This window comes from Solea senegalensis, linkage group LG18 (assembly GCF_019176455.1).
Source record: "Solea senegalensis isolate Sse05_10M linkage group LG18, IFAPA_SoseM_1, whole genome shotgun sequence".
Taxonomy (NCBI): domain Eukaryota; kingdom Metazoa; phylum Chordata; class Actinopteri; order Pleuronectiformes; family Soleidae; genus Solea; species Solea senegalensis.
In genome coordinates, this window is record NC_058041.1 from 7,538,833 (window position 1) to 7,553,485 (window position 14,653).

At 40.0% G+C, this 14,653-nt stretch overlaps 3 protein-coding genes and 1 long non-coding RNA gene across 8 annotated transcripts in view; 1 reads left to right on the plus strand and 3 right to left on the minus strand.

The window, feature by feature from the left end:
- Positions 1–12,409, plus strand: LOC122759626. Of its 2 annotated transcripts, none has more exons than XR_006358281.1 (5): positions 1–64; positions 572–719; positions 1,738–1,810; positions 7,970–8,115; positions 12,345–12,409. It is a non-coding gene; the product is annotated as an uncharacterized LOC122759626 (long non-coding RNA). The 2 variants fall into 2 exon arrangements; XR_006358282.1 differs by lacking the exon at positions 12,345–12,409 and adding an exon at positions 9,304–9,581.
- Positions 2,036–4,559, minus strand: hoxb5b (homeobox B5b). Its single transcript, XM_044014573.1, has 2 exons — positions 3,658–4,559; positions 2,036–3,065 (listed from the first exon to the last, which is right to left on the minus strand). Exons 1-2 carry the CDS (start codon positions 4,277–4,279, stop codon positions 2,818–2,820), a joined length of 870 nt encoding a protein of 289 aa, XP_043870508.1. The 5' UTR covers positions 4,280–4,559; the 3' UTR covers positions 2,036–2,817.
- On the minus strand, positions 4,929–10,341 carry hoxb6b (homeobox B6b). 3 transcript variants are annotated; one of them, XM_044014576.1, is made up of 4 exons: positions 9,594–10,341; positions 6,746–7,142; positions 5,831–5,863; positions 4,929–5,740 (listed from the first exon to the last, which is right to left on the minus strand). In XM_044014576.1, the coding sequence occupies exons 1-4, from the start codon at positions 9,696–9,698 to the stop codon at positions 5,484–5,486; spliced, it is 792 nt and encodes a 263-aa protein (XP_043870511.1). In that variant the 5' UTR covers positions 9,699–10,341; the 3' UTR covers positions 4,929–5,483. The 3 variants fall into 3 exon arrangements, with proteins under 3 accessions (XP_043870511.1, XP_043870512.1, XP_043870514.1); XM_044014577.1 differs by lacking the exon at positions 5,831–5,863; XM_044014579.1 differs by lacking the exons at positions 5,831–5,863; positions 9,594–10,341 and having other exon boundaries at positions 6,746–7,971.
- ttll6 (tubulin tyrosine ligase-like family, member 6) overlaps positions 12,004–14,653 on the minus strand; it is a 17,112-nt gene continuing 14,462 nt past the window's right edge. For both annotated transcript variants that reach the window (XM_044014569.1, XM_044014571.1), the window contains 4 exons: positions 14,161–14,439; positions 13,951–14,061; positions 13,197–13,317; positions 12,004–12,585 (listed from right to left, as the gene is read on the minus strand). In XM_044014569.1, coding sequence (XP_043870504.1) covers positions 12,341–12,585; positions 13,197–13,317; positions 13,951–14,061; positions 14,161–14,439 — 756 coding nt within the window. In that variant the 3' untranslated portion in view covers positions 12,004–12,340. The remainder of the gene's footprint in view (positions 12,586–13,196; positions 13,318–13,950; positions 14,062–14,160; positions 14,440–14,653) is intronic.

The following is a 14,653-nucleotide window of genomic DNA, read 5'->3' on the forward strand; positions in this document are numbered from 1 at the left end:
CACCACCACCACCACAGGCTTCCAGATGTTGAGCGATAACGTGAAACCTCCAAAAGCGTTCAAGGTGACATTTGTTCCGTGTATTTTATCGTTTGGTTATAGTAATAACTATAATAATAATAATCACTGTATTGAATCTAATGGGCGGGGAGGTGGCGTTTAAGTTGTTATTGACATAAAGCTTTACTTTACTAATTTAACCATGACATAAAAAACCCATTTATTTTACAATAAATATACTACTAATAATGATTATATAGCTATTATTTATTATATCAAATTAAGCTCGATTTAGGGTCTTTAAATTCTTATAATTGAACACACGTGGTTAAAATGGAGGATGCTTCAGGATGAATCTTTTTTTAAATCTTAACTTTGCTGTAATATTTGCTCCAGTTTCTCCAAAAACAAACTTGTTAGAAGTTCTGCTATTTTGCTAAATAATCGTAATTATTATCATTAGTATTGTTCTTATTTATCTTATTTATGTTCTTATTATATCTTATTTTGACTAATTGTATTATATTCTGTTTTTAAAACAAAGTGTGTGCTTTGGGGGTTGTTTTTTTAGACTTGAGTGTGGATGGTGACGGTGCAAAGTCTGACAGCAGCAGCAGCAGCAGTGCGTTTCCTCCTGACGCATCTGCGGCTGCAAAAGTCTACATCGTCTCCTGACCCAGCGATGATCCCCGCCGCCATGAATTATGCATGAGATCCGGGTACAGATTACCCCTATCAATATGCAATACTCATTACGCTGCTTAAATTGCCACTTAATAGTTATGAATATGTGGGAAATGTCTGGGACCCATATAACCTACCATTGGTTTAAACTTTCTTTTTTTTTTCTTTTTCTTTTTTAACTTTTTTAATTTTAAACCTGAGATGAGTTTGGAGAGACTTTGGAAAATATTACACAACAAGACAATATTGCTGTGCTTTTTTTTTTTTTTACTAGTGGCCGCTAAACGTCCACTAAATTCCCAGAGTTTTCTTTGCGTAGAAACTGTGTCCACGTCTGACTTGTCCGAGACTTCACCTTTGACCGCCGCGTGACTTGACAGAGAAAGATAAATCACTGCAGAACCTCGCTCAAGTTCGTATCATGGCAGCTTCATAAAGGCGCTTAAATAGATGTGAAGATAAGGGATGTGGAGCTTTTATTCCAAATATAATATAAATATATATCGTTTTTTTGTCAATATCAATATAATAATTGCTACAGAGACTATAAAAGTTAAAACACTAAAAAAAAAACCCTCATAATTCCAGATTTTCTGCAGATAAACACGTGCAATATATGTGGCTTTTGTCAAATATTTTTCTTTTTTTCTCAAAAAATATTTTATCTCGCAATGAAATAAATAAATAAAATTAAAATTAAATTGATATTATATATAATAAATAAATAAATGTAGAATTAGTGTATTTTAAAAAAAGAAAGTTTTCCAGCTGCTAAAACGAACTAAATATGAGTGGACACCACTTCCTTCCCCAGTCCAGCCTTTTCCAGTCCCATCCACGCAGTTAAGCCGTCACTTTCATTCAAGGTTGTGAATTATATAGTACATTGTCTACTCCCCAAAACCATAAAACCAACTTTATGGACCTCACGTGACTTTTCACAGTCTGTAAGTAATATAGGCCTATACAATCTTTGGTAAGGAGGGATTTTTTACCAACTTCAGCCCTGACTATATACCTGTAAGCCAAAGCCACTCTTTTTTTTTTTTTTAGGTGGGGATTTCATCACCAGCTTAAACTTCTGACATGCCAAACACGCAATTTTCCTGCAAATAGGTGAGAGGAGGTAAGTTTTCTTTTTCACTATCTCTCTGTTAGAAATGCTTCAAAAACAAGTCTCAAAAAATGTTGTTGTTCATCTGACATTTGAACTATTTCTCCAGGTTAATTATTTACAAGTCTTAAATCGGTCAGAACTTCTTCTCCTTCTTCTTCTCGCTGTTAGAAGAAAGGCATAAATCTTTCAATCTGTATTTATTCTACGTGATAACACAGTGGAGACACGTCCAAAGAAATTGAGAGAAACTTTATTTTCAAGCGCTATGAGTTCACTTACAAATACAAAAAGCTTATTGGCGAAAACAAAAAAGTAAACGCTTACATCACTGCCTATCCACAGAATAACCCTTTGCACTAAAAAAAATATCACATTGACAGGTTGAATACATTTGCATTGCTCATAATTAGCTCTAAACAATAATAATAACAGATGCACAAAATGTCCTAGAGCTACACATTGGCTTGTTGATGAAAGTTTATGAGATCTGGCCACAAGATAACCATCAAAAATAGCAGTAAAAGTTACACTAAAGCGCTTTGAATGGCCACCGGAATACATTACATTCAATGAAGAGCAGCATATGGTTTGGAAACTTGTTTTTTTTTCATGTTTTGGTTGTTTTTTTTTAACTGTACAATGGATTTACTCCTGTTAGACCGTCAAGAAGTTACAATAAAGAGCTCAAGTTTTTTTAACACCTTCGAGAGAGAGAGACAAAAAAAGCATTTAACACAATGAATACCCCGAATAATATTTACATCTTATTTTTCAAATTGGACATCTAAGCTATCATAGTACAACAACAGTAAACTAAAAAATGGCATTTTAATACCACCGAATACTTATTTTTCTATCACAATAGCATGCTGGAAGGTGCTGCGCTTTCAATAGCTTTACAGTACTCATGGATTTCTTTCTTTTTTCTGTTTTTCCCCCACCTTTAATTATCATTATTATGATTATTATTATGATGATGATGATGATTATTACTCTTATTCCCCCAAAAAAGTTATTCAGTTGTGGAAGGCGCTCCCTCCTGTTACGAGGCTCATGCTTTTCAGTTTATTGTCCTTCTTCCACTTCATCCTGCGGTTCTGAAACCAGATTTTGATCTGTCTTTCGGAAAGACACAGGGCGTGGGCTATCTCTATCCTCCGCCGTCTGGTTAGGTACCTATTGAAGTGAAACTCTTTCTCCAGCTCTAGCGTCTGGTAGCGGGTGTACGCAGTTCGGGCCCTTTTCCCGTCAGGTCCAGTCATATCTACAATTTCACAGAAAACCCAGAGAATTAGCAGCTGCACTGCACAACAACAACAACAACAACAACAACATCAACAACAACAACAACAGCAGCAGCAACAGAGTGGATTTCGCCACTGGACTTAAAATCACCATCACTATAATCATTAAAGTCATTTTTGGCTTCACCATATAGACAGAGAGGTCACGACATGGAATGAGCGGATGCAGGTGGACAAGCATGCAACACCATACACACAACAGACACCACCGCTATCATTATTATGATGATGAAGATTATTTCTTATCTTATCTCAGTCTCCAACAGCCACATGTTTGGTCACGTTTAAAAAACAAAAAAAGAAAGAAAAAGCCCAGATCCACATTTAACCAGACCTCCAGTGTGAAGCTGCAGCGGCTGCAGTTACACAGAGACAACACAGTCACAGCCACAAACACTTCACTGAATAAAAAACACTCACGCTTTTCCCACTCATCCACGCCAAAAACCTGCCCCCCCCTCATGCGCACTCAGACAGATTTATGTCACGCCGTCAGCGTGGCATGCTTCAAAAGTAAACATTATTAGATAAAGTATATATATGTATATATACCATGGCTTATGTGCAGTTTCCGCATCCAGGGGAATATTTGTGGTGTTTGGCAATCATTTGATGTTGGAGTAGAGGAGGTGGCGTTGGGTTCCTGGTGCTGCTGCTGCGGTTGCTGCTGCTGTTGCTGCGCCCGCGGTGCCGCGCTGGAGCCGCCGCCGCTGCTGTGTGCCCCGTCCTCGGTCTCGGAGGCGACGGTGGAGTCCTCAATCTCTGTGAAATGAGCGCTGTTGCTTTTGTTGAGCTGGCTGTTGCCGGCCGAGGTCGCGCTCCGGTCACACGGGGGAGAGGGGCTTTTTAGTTCCAGCGGCTCTCGGCTGGCAGTGGCGCACGACGGCGGCACCGGGTCTGGCGAGGAGAGCGAGCAGTTGGGTGTCTGTCTGTAGCGGGCGTCCGGCCCGAATCCCCGGGCATCCTCTCTCACCGCCCCGAAGTGGCTGCCGGTGTTGGTGCGGTTCACGGTTAGGTCCATGCCATTGTAGTTGTAGCCGAAAGACCCGGAGTGCATGGTGCCAGGGTCTCTGAAGGAACCGCTCACAGCGCCGTTAGTCCCATAATTTAGTAACTGATAGTCGGAGCCATTTGGGTAGCGCCCTGAGAACGAGTTTACAAAGTAAGAGCTCATTTGCTTGGATTTTTAAAGCCTCGATTTGTAGATCTTTGTCGCTATAATCCTGTGTGCTTGCACGATTTATGGACGCAATCATGAATTATAAGCAATGAAGCCCTACTGTACTTTGCCAGGTATGCGGCCAAATATGGGAGAGCGTTCGGGAATCACGTGCCTTTGTTGACCAGTCGTAAATCCTCACTGATGACTTCAAGAGGTAATTCATGCTCCATGGTTACAAATGATGACGAAATAATGGTCGTTAGGCTCCAGTCAATGGTGCCTCCCCGCTGCGCCCCGAGAGCCGTGCGGGCAGAGGGCGCCATCTTCTGGACAGAAGTGGTAGTGCTCCGGCAGGGACGCGCTGTCAGGCCCCGGAGTCATCCATCATTTATGTAACGCACTGATAGAACAGGCCACAAACAGGCTCAGGTAACACATAACAGAGACTTATCAGCAGCAGTGTTGGCAGTTTAACGTGCTGTGTGTCAAAGTAAAATAAAATTTAATCTTTACGCTGCTTTTATGCGAACATATGAGCTCATTGTGATTCCAGACGCAGCCCCAGTATAATCTGATATTAGCAAATAATGATAATATAACAAATTATTATTTCATTTTTCATTTCTTTCCCGAGCATGAATGACACCACAAGAATTTCCCATTATACATCAAAAAGCGTTTATTTTTTATGTACAATTTTTCTAAACAAAAATATTGCACACAATATCCAGATGTGCACTGAACACAAGTGAACAACAATAAATAACATGGAACATCTGTACAAATTTTTAAGTGTCGATGGCACAGCTGAAGACAAGTCTATAGACTATTATAGAACAACTACACCACAGAATGTACAGTGAAGGGCGAAGCCTCCTTTCTTTTTAATGGCATGAGGGGAATAACAATAAGAAAACTCAGTAGGCCTATGGTCATGAGGTAACAACATTGTCCAAACTAAAACAAACACTAAAAATTATTTACATTTTGGCGGATGTTTGCATAGTCCCCTAAATAAAGAACACGAGCACAAGGACAAACAGAGGAGGACCTGATTTTAAATCTAATGCAGACATTATTACCGTGCAGATACTTGAAGTTCTATCACTCTACACGTCTCTAACATGGGGTGGTTTTGCAGCACTTTATCTACAAAGAAATAATACATTTATTCATTGATTTATTTATTTATTGAGCATACAATATGTGTCCTTTTTTAGCTCTTTTTCTCCGCCTGCTCCTCCTCCTCGGGTGTCTTTGAGGGGTTGAGGAGTTTGTTCTCCTTTTTCCACTTCATCCTGCGGTTCTGAAACCAGATTTTGATCTGTCTCTCCGTCAGACACAGCGCGTGGGAGATCTCTATCCGGCGCCTCCTGGTCAGGTAGCGGTTGAAGTGGAACTCCTTCTCCAGCTCCAGAGTCTGGTAGCGGGTGTAGGTCTGCCGGCCCCTGCGGCCACTGCTGCCGAATGGGCCTGGAACAAGAAAAAAAATGAATTAAACCATTTGATATTTAAAGTCTTGAAGCTCGAGTGAATTTTCCAAAGTGTGGGAGAGAAATCTACCTGAAACTGCACTCAAAATCTGTAGTGGTGTATCTGAAAAAATACAGTAAAGTGGCACTTTAGTGTAATGCAACTCTAAATCACATATTCGACATGTATAATATAATATGTAGGTGTATAGAAAGTGATAGATAATTATATATATATAGCTTTATGCTTTTGGATGTATTTCTCTCTTCTCTCTTTTACCACAACTTATATTATTTTTCAAACGTATACATGACCTAATTCTCCAAACATGTTTCTTTATGGTGTCTTCCATGACGCCTTATAATATAAATAGTCACTCTGCATATTTAATTTAAAAACAACTGCAAATAATGGAATACAATTGTAGCCTATATGAATTGTGTGGTGCGTAAAAGGACATACTCTTCTTTCTAATAACAGTATATAGTTCTTTAACATCAGGCATGTGGAGTCAGAGTTAGATAGCGCAATGTCTTCTTTATTTATTATTAAATATATTTACAGTGAGTTCATTATTGTTGTTGTTTTTTTACACTATTGGAAGTGTTTGTGTGTGATATTTCTGGGAAAAAAGGCCCAGCCTGAAGAAGATCCTATGTGACTGTCAAAGTTTGTAAGCTCGGATGATGTAGGCCCAGTCTCTATGTGGCTGCGTGTGTGCGTGCACGTGTGGCCGTGCATGTAGCCTATGTGTGATGGTGATGTGGTCGTCAAAAAAAGCCCTGAAGGCACACGAAGACGCGCGCACTGTCAATACAATCACAAATTCCCATTTTGAAAACCACCTCATCTGCACTCCCTGTACTTTTTATTCTCCGGGTAAAATGTTGAGCTGCTTAAACGCGCGTGTGAATGGGGAGAGTGACAGGAAACTGTCACTTCATGCGCTCCTTTTTAGCTCCAGGGCTGCCTAACCCTAACAGCAGAGTTAAAGCGTGTACTCACCGGCGGAGCAGGCGTTCATCCTCTGCATCCACGGGTAGATGAGTGTGGAGGACTTGTCGTCGATGCTGCTGCTCATACTGACAGCCTGCTCCGGACATTCAGATTTGCGCTGCTGGTGCTCCTGCGTGACGAACAGCGGCTGGTCGTCGCGGCTCGAGAAAGCGCACGAGCCCTCCGCGTCCTTGTAGAAAGTCCCGACCGGATTGTAGTCGCAGGTGGCTCCGCCGCTGGCCCGGCCGTAGATGGCCGCGGCCGCTGCGCCCGTCTGTTGGTAGTAGGACGCCGGGTAAACCTTCTCCTGCATGTTGGCTGCTCCATATGTGGTCGCGTTGGAGTAGTGTCTTAACGGATCAGTGTATCCCGAGGAATATAGCGGTATCTGGCCCAGGAGAGAGTCCTGTCCTCCCGGTAGAGACACGGGAAAAGTTGAGTTAACAAAATAGGAACTCATTGGGTGGACAACGGGGTGTATATACTCCGGAGGAATATGATTTGTTGTCTTTTATAGTCCAAGTGGTTTTGCCATTACTTTATCGGAGATTTGGTTTTTGCTGAGAGGGGGGGTTGTGAGGTGCCACTGAATACAGAGGGGAAGTGTACCATCTGATCAACCGCTGGCCAATCACCGCCGCCTGCGCTTACACTATTGCACCCATGGGGGGCTCTTGTTGCGCGCAGGAGTCCCCCGGTGTGTCCAAATGAAGCGCTCGAGTCTGTCTGTCTTTACGCACGCTCGCTTACGCACTCACAGAGATGCTGCGACTCGAAGACATATATACATACACTTAAACACACACACACACAACATATATGAAATAACATGTATATAAGCAGCTCAGGAAAACAAGGCTCCACACCCGTGCACAAACTATCCCTACACCCCCCACCCCCCCGCTCTCTCACTCTTTCTTTCTCTCGCTCTCTCTCTTACACAAACACACACGCAGACACTGCATGAAGAAAATCATGCCAAACATTTTGCGCATTCTTTCCATTTACGCGCAAATCATCACCCCGTGTGTCTCCTCCTTTGCCTCACTCCCATCATCTTCCTCCTAAACCAGCTGCTGTGTCAATAATAACTAACAAAACGCACCAATAAAACGCCACGTCAGTGAACACAGTTGCCACAAACCTGTTCATCAGTTTACGTCTATAATTAGTGCAAGTGCAGAGGCTCCTGCGTCAATAATGTTGATCCTTTGTACTCTTTTGAAATAAAAGGTGCGAGCTGCTCGTCCTGCATGGCTCCTGATTCAGCACCAAGGAGAAGACATGCGAGAGGCACACACACACACTCCATCATCATCATCGTTACCATCCTCACCTGCAGTGTGATTAAGTAGACACTAGTTTCAGAAAAAACATGTGTAAGTATAAATGTCTGTATTTAGTTTTGATAAAAAATCTGATAATTGATTATTATAATTGATTATTGACGTCAAAATGACGTTTATTAAGCAATATTAATGACTCCCAAGTGTAGCGCAAGTAAAGTCCCACTTTATTTCGGGTTATTCAGTTATTCTTGTTTATTTTAGTGCAAAAAACTTTGGAAGCTTAGTAAAGAACCCGGTTTGATTTATATTTAACATATTTAGAATTCTGTTTACTTTTTATAAACGGAAAATAGCTTTCCTCTTTGGAAAAGTTTCCCTATTAAATTAAATGGTGAATTTAAGAACGAAATAATGCACAAAGCAATCTGATTCTTAAACGTATGATGTTGCTTTGAATTAAAAAAGAAAGGCTCATACAGAAATTAATAAACCTGATTTCATCTTTGTATTTTCTTTAAATGTAATGCATTTTTTTTAAAATATCTATTTCGAAAATATCACTAAGTATTATTTTAAAATCATATGCTTTTTTGCTCGTTCGTTTTGTGGCTTTGATGGAAAAAAACCGCCGCAAAACCACAACCACCAGGCCGCAGCCTTTGCAGCGTCACCACAGCTGCTTTTACACGAAGAAATTATATATGAACTGATCAAACTACTGTTTAGTTTCATTATTAATCAAATTATTATTCTATAATTATATTAAACTAGTGTTGTATGTGCCACTCGCACGCGACTATGAACCTGAATCAACAGACAAAACAAAATAGGAGCCAGAAATGCAACAAATGTGTTATGTGGGAATCAATTGTTCCTCTTATTTATATAGAAAGCAACTATAATAGAGCAAACATGAAATAAAACACAATAATATTAATAAAAACGGAAAATCTGCATGTGCACACAGCGCCGCGCGCAACAACCTACATGATCCTTTCACATTTCTTTCAGAATAAAACAAATCAAAATAGGAATAATGTAAAATCAACCTTTAAGACAGAGTAAAACAACTGTCATTAATGTAAAATACCATGTGTATCCGATCAAACGCGTCTGAGCGGCTGCAGCTCAGGCCTTTGTATGACCATCATCACCATCATCAAAGCGGAGCATGTGTGGCCTGCAGCCCAAAAGCAGTCACCGTCAAAACACGCAGTTATTTTCACATTTACAGGCCGCAGACTCACTGTGAACGTGTCTGTTCTCTCTCAACCACAGGTCAAGCACTGCGGTTTTGTCGCAGACGCTTAAAAGGCGCTGCAGCTTCTACGGGGTTAAACAGAGGCAGAGCAGCTGCTTGGAACAGCTCCCACAACACATGAGAGGAAGAAGGGAAAAAAACAAAAGGATGGTTTGGACTGGATCATTAGCATTTTTTTAGACTAATCATCTCATTCCCTCTTGTGTAAACATCAGGCCTACAGTGACAGTTCAGGCACAACAGAGCTGCAGCGGCGCACTTGTGCGCTCAGTTAATCGCTGGTCGACTGGAAACATGGTGCCCTTACCTTTGTTGATAATCCATCATGTTCCAGTGTGGCTGCCACTCCGCGCAAACTCCTTCTCAGCCGCTTTCTCCCACACATTTCCCCACTTTGCTCAAGTGATTTCATGAAAGTAATCCCAATGCTGCATCATCCAGGAGCAGGAGGGAGCTGATGCGCCCCCTTCTCCAATTTTCACCGACATATATACCAACACAAGTGCGGGCACACATGGACATGGCGGACAAACACGGTGAGGCGTCGCGCAATAATCAGGCTCCATCGCCCACTTTTTCTTTTTTGGAGAATCACGTGTATACATACGCACAGTGGATCCGCATCCACAACCACAACACCGACACACGCGTGTTGCATTTACAAAGAGCCCAAGGAAGGGGAAAAAGGCTTGTGTTACGAGTGTTAAGTGAATGAGCAGTGGAAAACAGCAGCTGCAATATAACCTCATGGGAAATAAGTTCCCATTCCTGCTGTCCACATGACCGCCAGCGACCAATCCTGGAGCCGGGCGAGTCGTAAACTTCCATGGCAAAGTTGTAAATTTTCATAAAGAGCAGCCGTTTTTGTGCTTAAGACATTCTTTCTCATCGCCATCTTTTATTTGTCCTCCAGCGTTTGAGATGTTTATGTGCGACGCTGCGTGTGAGAGGATTTTTGTGATTATTGTGCTGCTGGATGATGACGATGGTGATGGTGATGATGACGCGCACTTGGTCGTGATCCATGCAGACTCTGGTTTTAGGTGATTGTTAAAGGTCTGTACACCTGATTGTTCTCTGATTTAACTGATATGGAAACAGATTTTCTTTTAAATATTTCAAGCCTAAACTCGTTTTTCCCCCCACATTTGCTCACATTCAAAAATAATCTCCAAACATTTAGAGAAAGATTTGGTTTGTTTTGGTGCAGAAATAATGTGTTTTCAGGATAAAAGATTCTTCACAATCTTCTGGCAAAACCTGAGGGGTAGTTTAAGGTCACAAGCAACTTTTCTACTGGACAAAATTAAAACTTTAAAGAGTCTTAAAGCGAAGCGTAATCAATTGTTCGTTCACACTCAAAACTTTCTTTAAACCTTTTCCTCCACGAAACAAATTCTTTAGGCGCGTTTCCGTTTTGTCTTTGTTTAAAAAAAGGTCCCTTTCACTTCGTCATTTCCACCAGCGACATTTACAGACGCAATAAAACCATAAATTCCTGAAATGCAACACATGCCTCATCAGGAGCTTTGCTTTTAAGTGACACAAACTCATACCATTATTGCCTTGTGTATATTTTAGATTTTTGTTAAAGTAAAAAAAGAAAAAGAAAACATTATTCCTCCTCCAATATTTTAAAACTGATATAATCGAATGATCAGTGAAGGCTTGAAGCATACACTGTCCATCTGCACCAGAGGCCTTCAGTTAATACAGTTTAGATAATTGAAGTTATTTCTATTAATATCAGTGGATGAACTTGAATTCTACTCCAGTCTGGAAGCTTCATTCGAAAGTGAAATTTACAGATTTTAACATGTGGTTCCTGATTTGTCTGACTAATAATAATAATAATAATCATATTTTCTCAATTTTTACAATTTTAGATTCTAATTATTATTCTGGGATTCTAAAAAATAATATTTTCTGAATGTGTATAGTTTCTGTTATATATATATACATATATACAACCTTATTGTTGGGGATGTTGGAAAGGGAATGTCCCGTCAGATGGTTTATAGTTTCAAAGTTGTTTTTCTCCTTGGTTTCTTTTTGTTTTCAGTCTGCGATGCAAACAAAGAAACCGGACACTGTAAAACTTTATGGCTTTTTTTTTTAAATCTAACTAAAAGTCTCAGGATGAAACGGGAGCATGACTATTTTGAAACATAAATGTACTACTTACGAAATATCAGATATAAAGTTTTTTTTTAGTTTTTAAAAAAAAAACATTTTAATTTTAAATAATATATGAATTTAAAATGAAATATACTGCAATTGTGTTTACAGATTGAAAAGAGCAATTTTTCTTGATCATATAAGGGTAAAATAAGGGTTATTTTTTAATACTTAACAGCACAAAAATAAATAAAAGTCTCAATGTTAATTGGTGACACTATGAATTAAAGGATGAGTGAGTAAAATTTAGCAGAATGTGTTGTGAAGTTGCAGCTGAATATCCCTCACCTCACCCTTTCCTTCTGTGGGAAAAACATTCAGTTAACTTCAAAAACTCAATGTTAAGTTTGTCCATTGTAGGCTATTGTAAAAAAAAATTGTGGTCCAAAATGGCGGCCTCATTCAGGGGTAATGAAAAACAAAATGTGATACAATCAAGTGATTAAAAATAAGCCAAAGCCAAATAAAAAATAACTTCACCTTACCTTACATTACCTTTAAAATATAATTTAGGCCAGCGACAAAAAAAACAGTAAGCATTGAGATTTAGATTTTATTTTTCAGATCTGGATTACACATTGTTAAATGAGGCCTGTCTGCTTTTTATTTTTGGCACTGCATGTGACATTTTCTTTGCGTTCATTCACCCTGAGAGCAGAAATCTTAGGCTGCAGGTATCTCAGCTGGTAGAAAATGGAAAAAATAGAGGAGGGGAAAAAAAAGAAGGGCATCTGCTGTGTTGCAGGCTATATTCTGTACAGTGGTGAGCAGCTTAAACTGCAGGTGTCCACATATAAAAGATAAACATCGTATACACACACGAGAGTTCCTTCACAGTGTATTTCTGTGTATGACTGCAGTCCTGGTTTGTGCTCCTCAGTGTCCTTTACCGTGCTGCGAGCCTCTGCGGGAGGAGTTTCTGACGCTGTGAGAGAAACCAGGCCTCCTGGCCAGTGGGATTGGAGTGGAGACGACGAGCAGGCTCTGTAGGGCAGAGGGGTCGTGGGACACGTGGGTGTAGCGCCGGCCCCTGTTAGCGACGTGGATTTGGACGCCGGGACGGCACTGTTTTTTGGAGTAGCTGCTCCGGCTGTCCTGCCTCGCGGTCAGGGAGCTGCTGACTGTGAGGTGAAGAGAGAGGGAGAACAGTCTGATTGAAAGCTCACTGTTAAAGTAAGAGTCAAACGTGTGCTGCTGTGCAAAGGCTCATTTTGTTTTCCATCTTTTAATTATGTGTTTTAATAAGGTGGCTCTCTGGAAACTCTCCAGGGCTCCGTGGTATTCAATATTAAACTAATTTCTCACAACTCTTTTATTAGTGTTGCTCAGGTTTTCCTCTCGGTTAATAATCAAGGAGTTGTGAGAATGCCCAAATTAAAAGTGCTAACTAATTATGGAGGATGAATTATGTTCATATTTAGTCATGGGAGTGTGATGGAAGGAGTTTAATATTTAAATTTAAGTCAGTGCCGTTTCATCACAACTTTAAATTACCAAAATTTAGATTAAAAAGATTTTTAATGTCATTTTAAAACAGTTTTTTTGTTTGTTTTATTAAATATTTACAAAACATACGTACAAAGATTTAAATATTTTTTCCACAAAGACCTTACACAATTCCCAAAAATGCTTTTGAAAATCTGATTAAGCCCAAGAACAAACGAAAGGAATAAAAAAAGGTAATTCTGAGGACATTTCTATGAAATCACAAGCGTGAATGAGTGCTGTTTACCTGGCCAGTACAGTCTCTGAGCACTGATGGTCGCTGCGTTGTTGCTCACAGTCTCGTCCAGGCTCCTCTGGTCCATCGAGGGCCTGAGCAAACGCTGCTGAGTCATGCGGGAGCGGATGTGCTGCAATATAATAGTGATTTTATGACAACATACATGATAAATTCCATTTCATCAATATTATTTTACTGCAAATGATCACTGATATGCTCAAAAAACACTGACAGTGTTTAAACTTCATTCATATCTGGAAAAGTGCTACATTTACAACGATGCATCTGAATTTATGTTTGAATATAATTTTTTTAACACACATTTTCAAACTTGAAACCAAGTTTTAAGTTTAAAAATCCACACTAGTATGCACTGCTCCAGTTGAATTTGTTTGAAAATATTATTAATGCAATAATCTAATCAAAAACTATAACATGAGAGCTTTGATGAGTAGGTAACAACTTAATCATTCAAAAGAAATTCATCTGCAACAAATTTGATACATTTCCTCAAGCAAAAATACAGAATATTCTATAAGTAGCTGTATTTCATTTACCCACACTGTTAGTGACATGAAAATTAAAGAGTACATTTAAATGTGGAAAGAAAAATGTAAAAAAAGAAAAGAAATTGACAAATATTAAAAAACACTTTACACACTGTGTTAAGTGTGAAAGTGAAGTCGATCAATAAATTAGCAGATTATTTCAAAGAAACACAGTGAGTAAAAATATGAGTTTGTTTCATTGGATGGTTTTGTACCTTTTTATGAATCTGTTGTGAAATGTGAGTGTAGGGTTGCTGATGCTGCTGCTGAAGCTGAAGCTGATGCTGAAGCTGCTGCTGAAGCTGCTTCTGCGTCTGATGGGAAAACTGTGTCAAAGGGTCCAAATGCAACACATGAAAAACCTTTTTCTATTAATGTAAAGTCTCTGTATTACTTCCCTGATATCACCTGTCACCAGGTCTTACTTTGGTGTGCTGTCGTCTCTGCTGGTGGCTGTGGGCATCCTGGGCTCCCTGCAGGACTCTCCTTCCCTCTGTCTGGCCCTGTAACAGCTGCTGGATCTGGTCCACCACCCCCAGGTCCCGTAGTAGTTTCTTCCTCTGGAGAAGCAGATGAACTCGCTCCTGCTCCTGCTCCTCCTCCTCCTCCTCCTCCCCCTCCTCCTCTTCCTCCTCCTCCTCCTCCTTCTCTTCTTGGACTTGTGCAGCTTCAGGATCGACCCACATACTGGACAGACGGAGCTGCTGAGAAGAAAAAAAACAAACAGAATGGCACTTGATTCAATTTGTGTTTATGGCTTTACTGTATATCCTTCTGCGAGTATGCATTTCCCACATATTAGCAATTACTGTCACCGAATAACACTGTTTGTTTTTTCAGCCTCGACAATAAAGCATCATCTGAAGGGAATATTATTCTGGCTAATGTAAAATGGGTAAATATATACGTAGACTACGA

Bases quoted from the DNA above. Each gene is read 5' to 3' on its own strand.
- hoxb6b (XM_044014576.1), bottom strand. From the start codon at position 9,698: ATGAAATCACTTGAGCAAAGTGGGGAAATGTGTGGGAGAAAGCGGCTG. The intron at 7,143-9,593 runs GTAAGGGCACCA...CCGGGAGGACAG, and splicing joins ATGATGGATTATCAACAAAG to GACTCTCTCCTGGGCCAGAT. The intron at 5,741-5,830 runs GTAGATTTCTCT...TTCTTGTTCCAG, and splicing joins GATTTTGAGTGCAGTTTCAG to GCCCATTCGGCAGCAGTGGC.
- hoxb5b (XM_044014573.1), bottom strand. From the start codon at position 4,279: ATGAGCTCTTACTTTGTAAACTCGTTCTCAGGGCGCTACCCAAATGGC. The intron at 3,066-3,657 runs GTATATATACAT...GTGAAATTGTAG, and splicing joins GAAACTGCACATAAGCCATG to ATATGACTGGACCTGACGGG.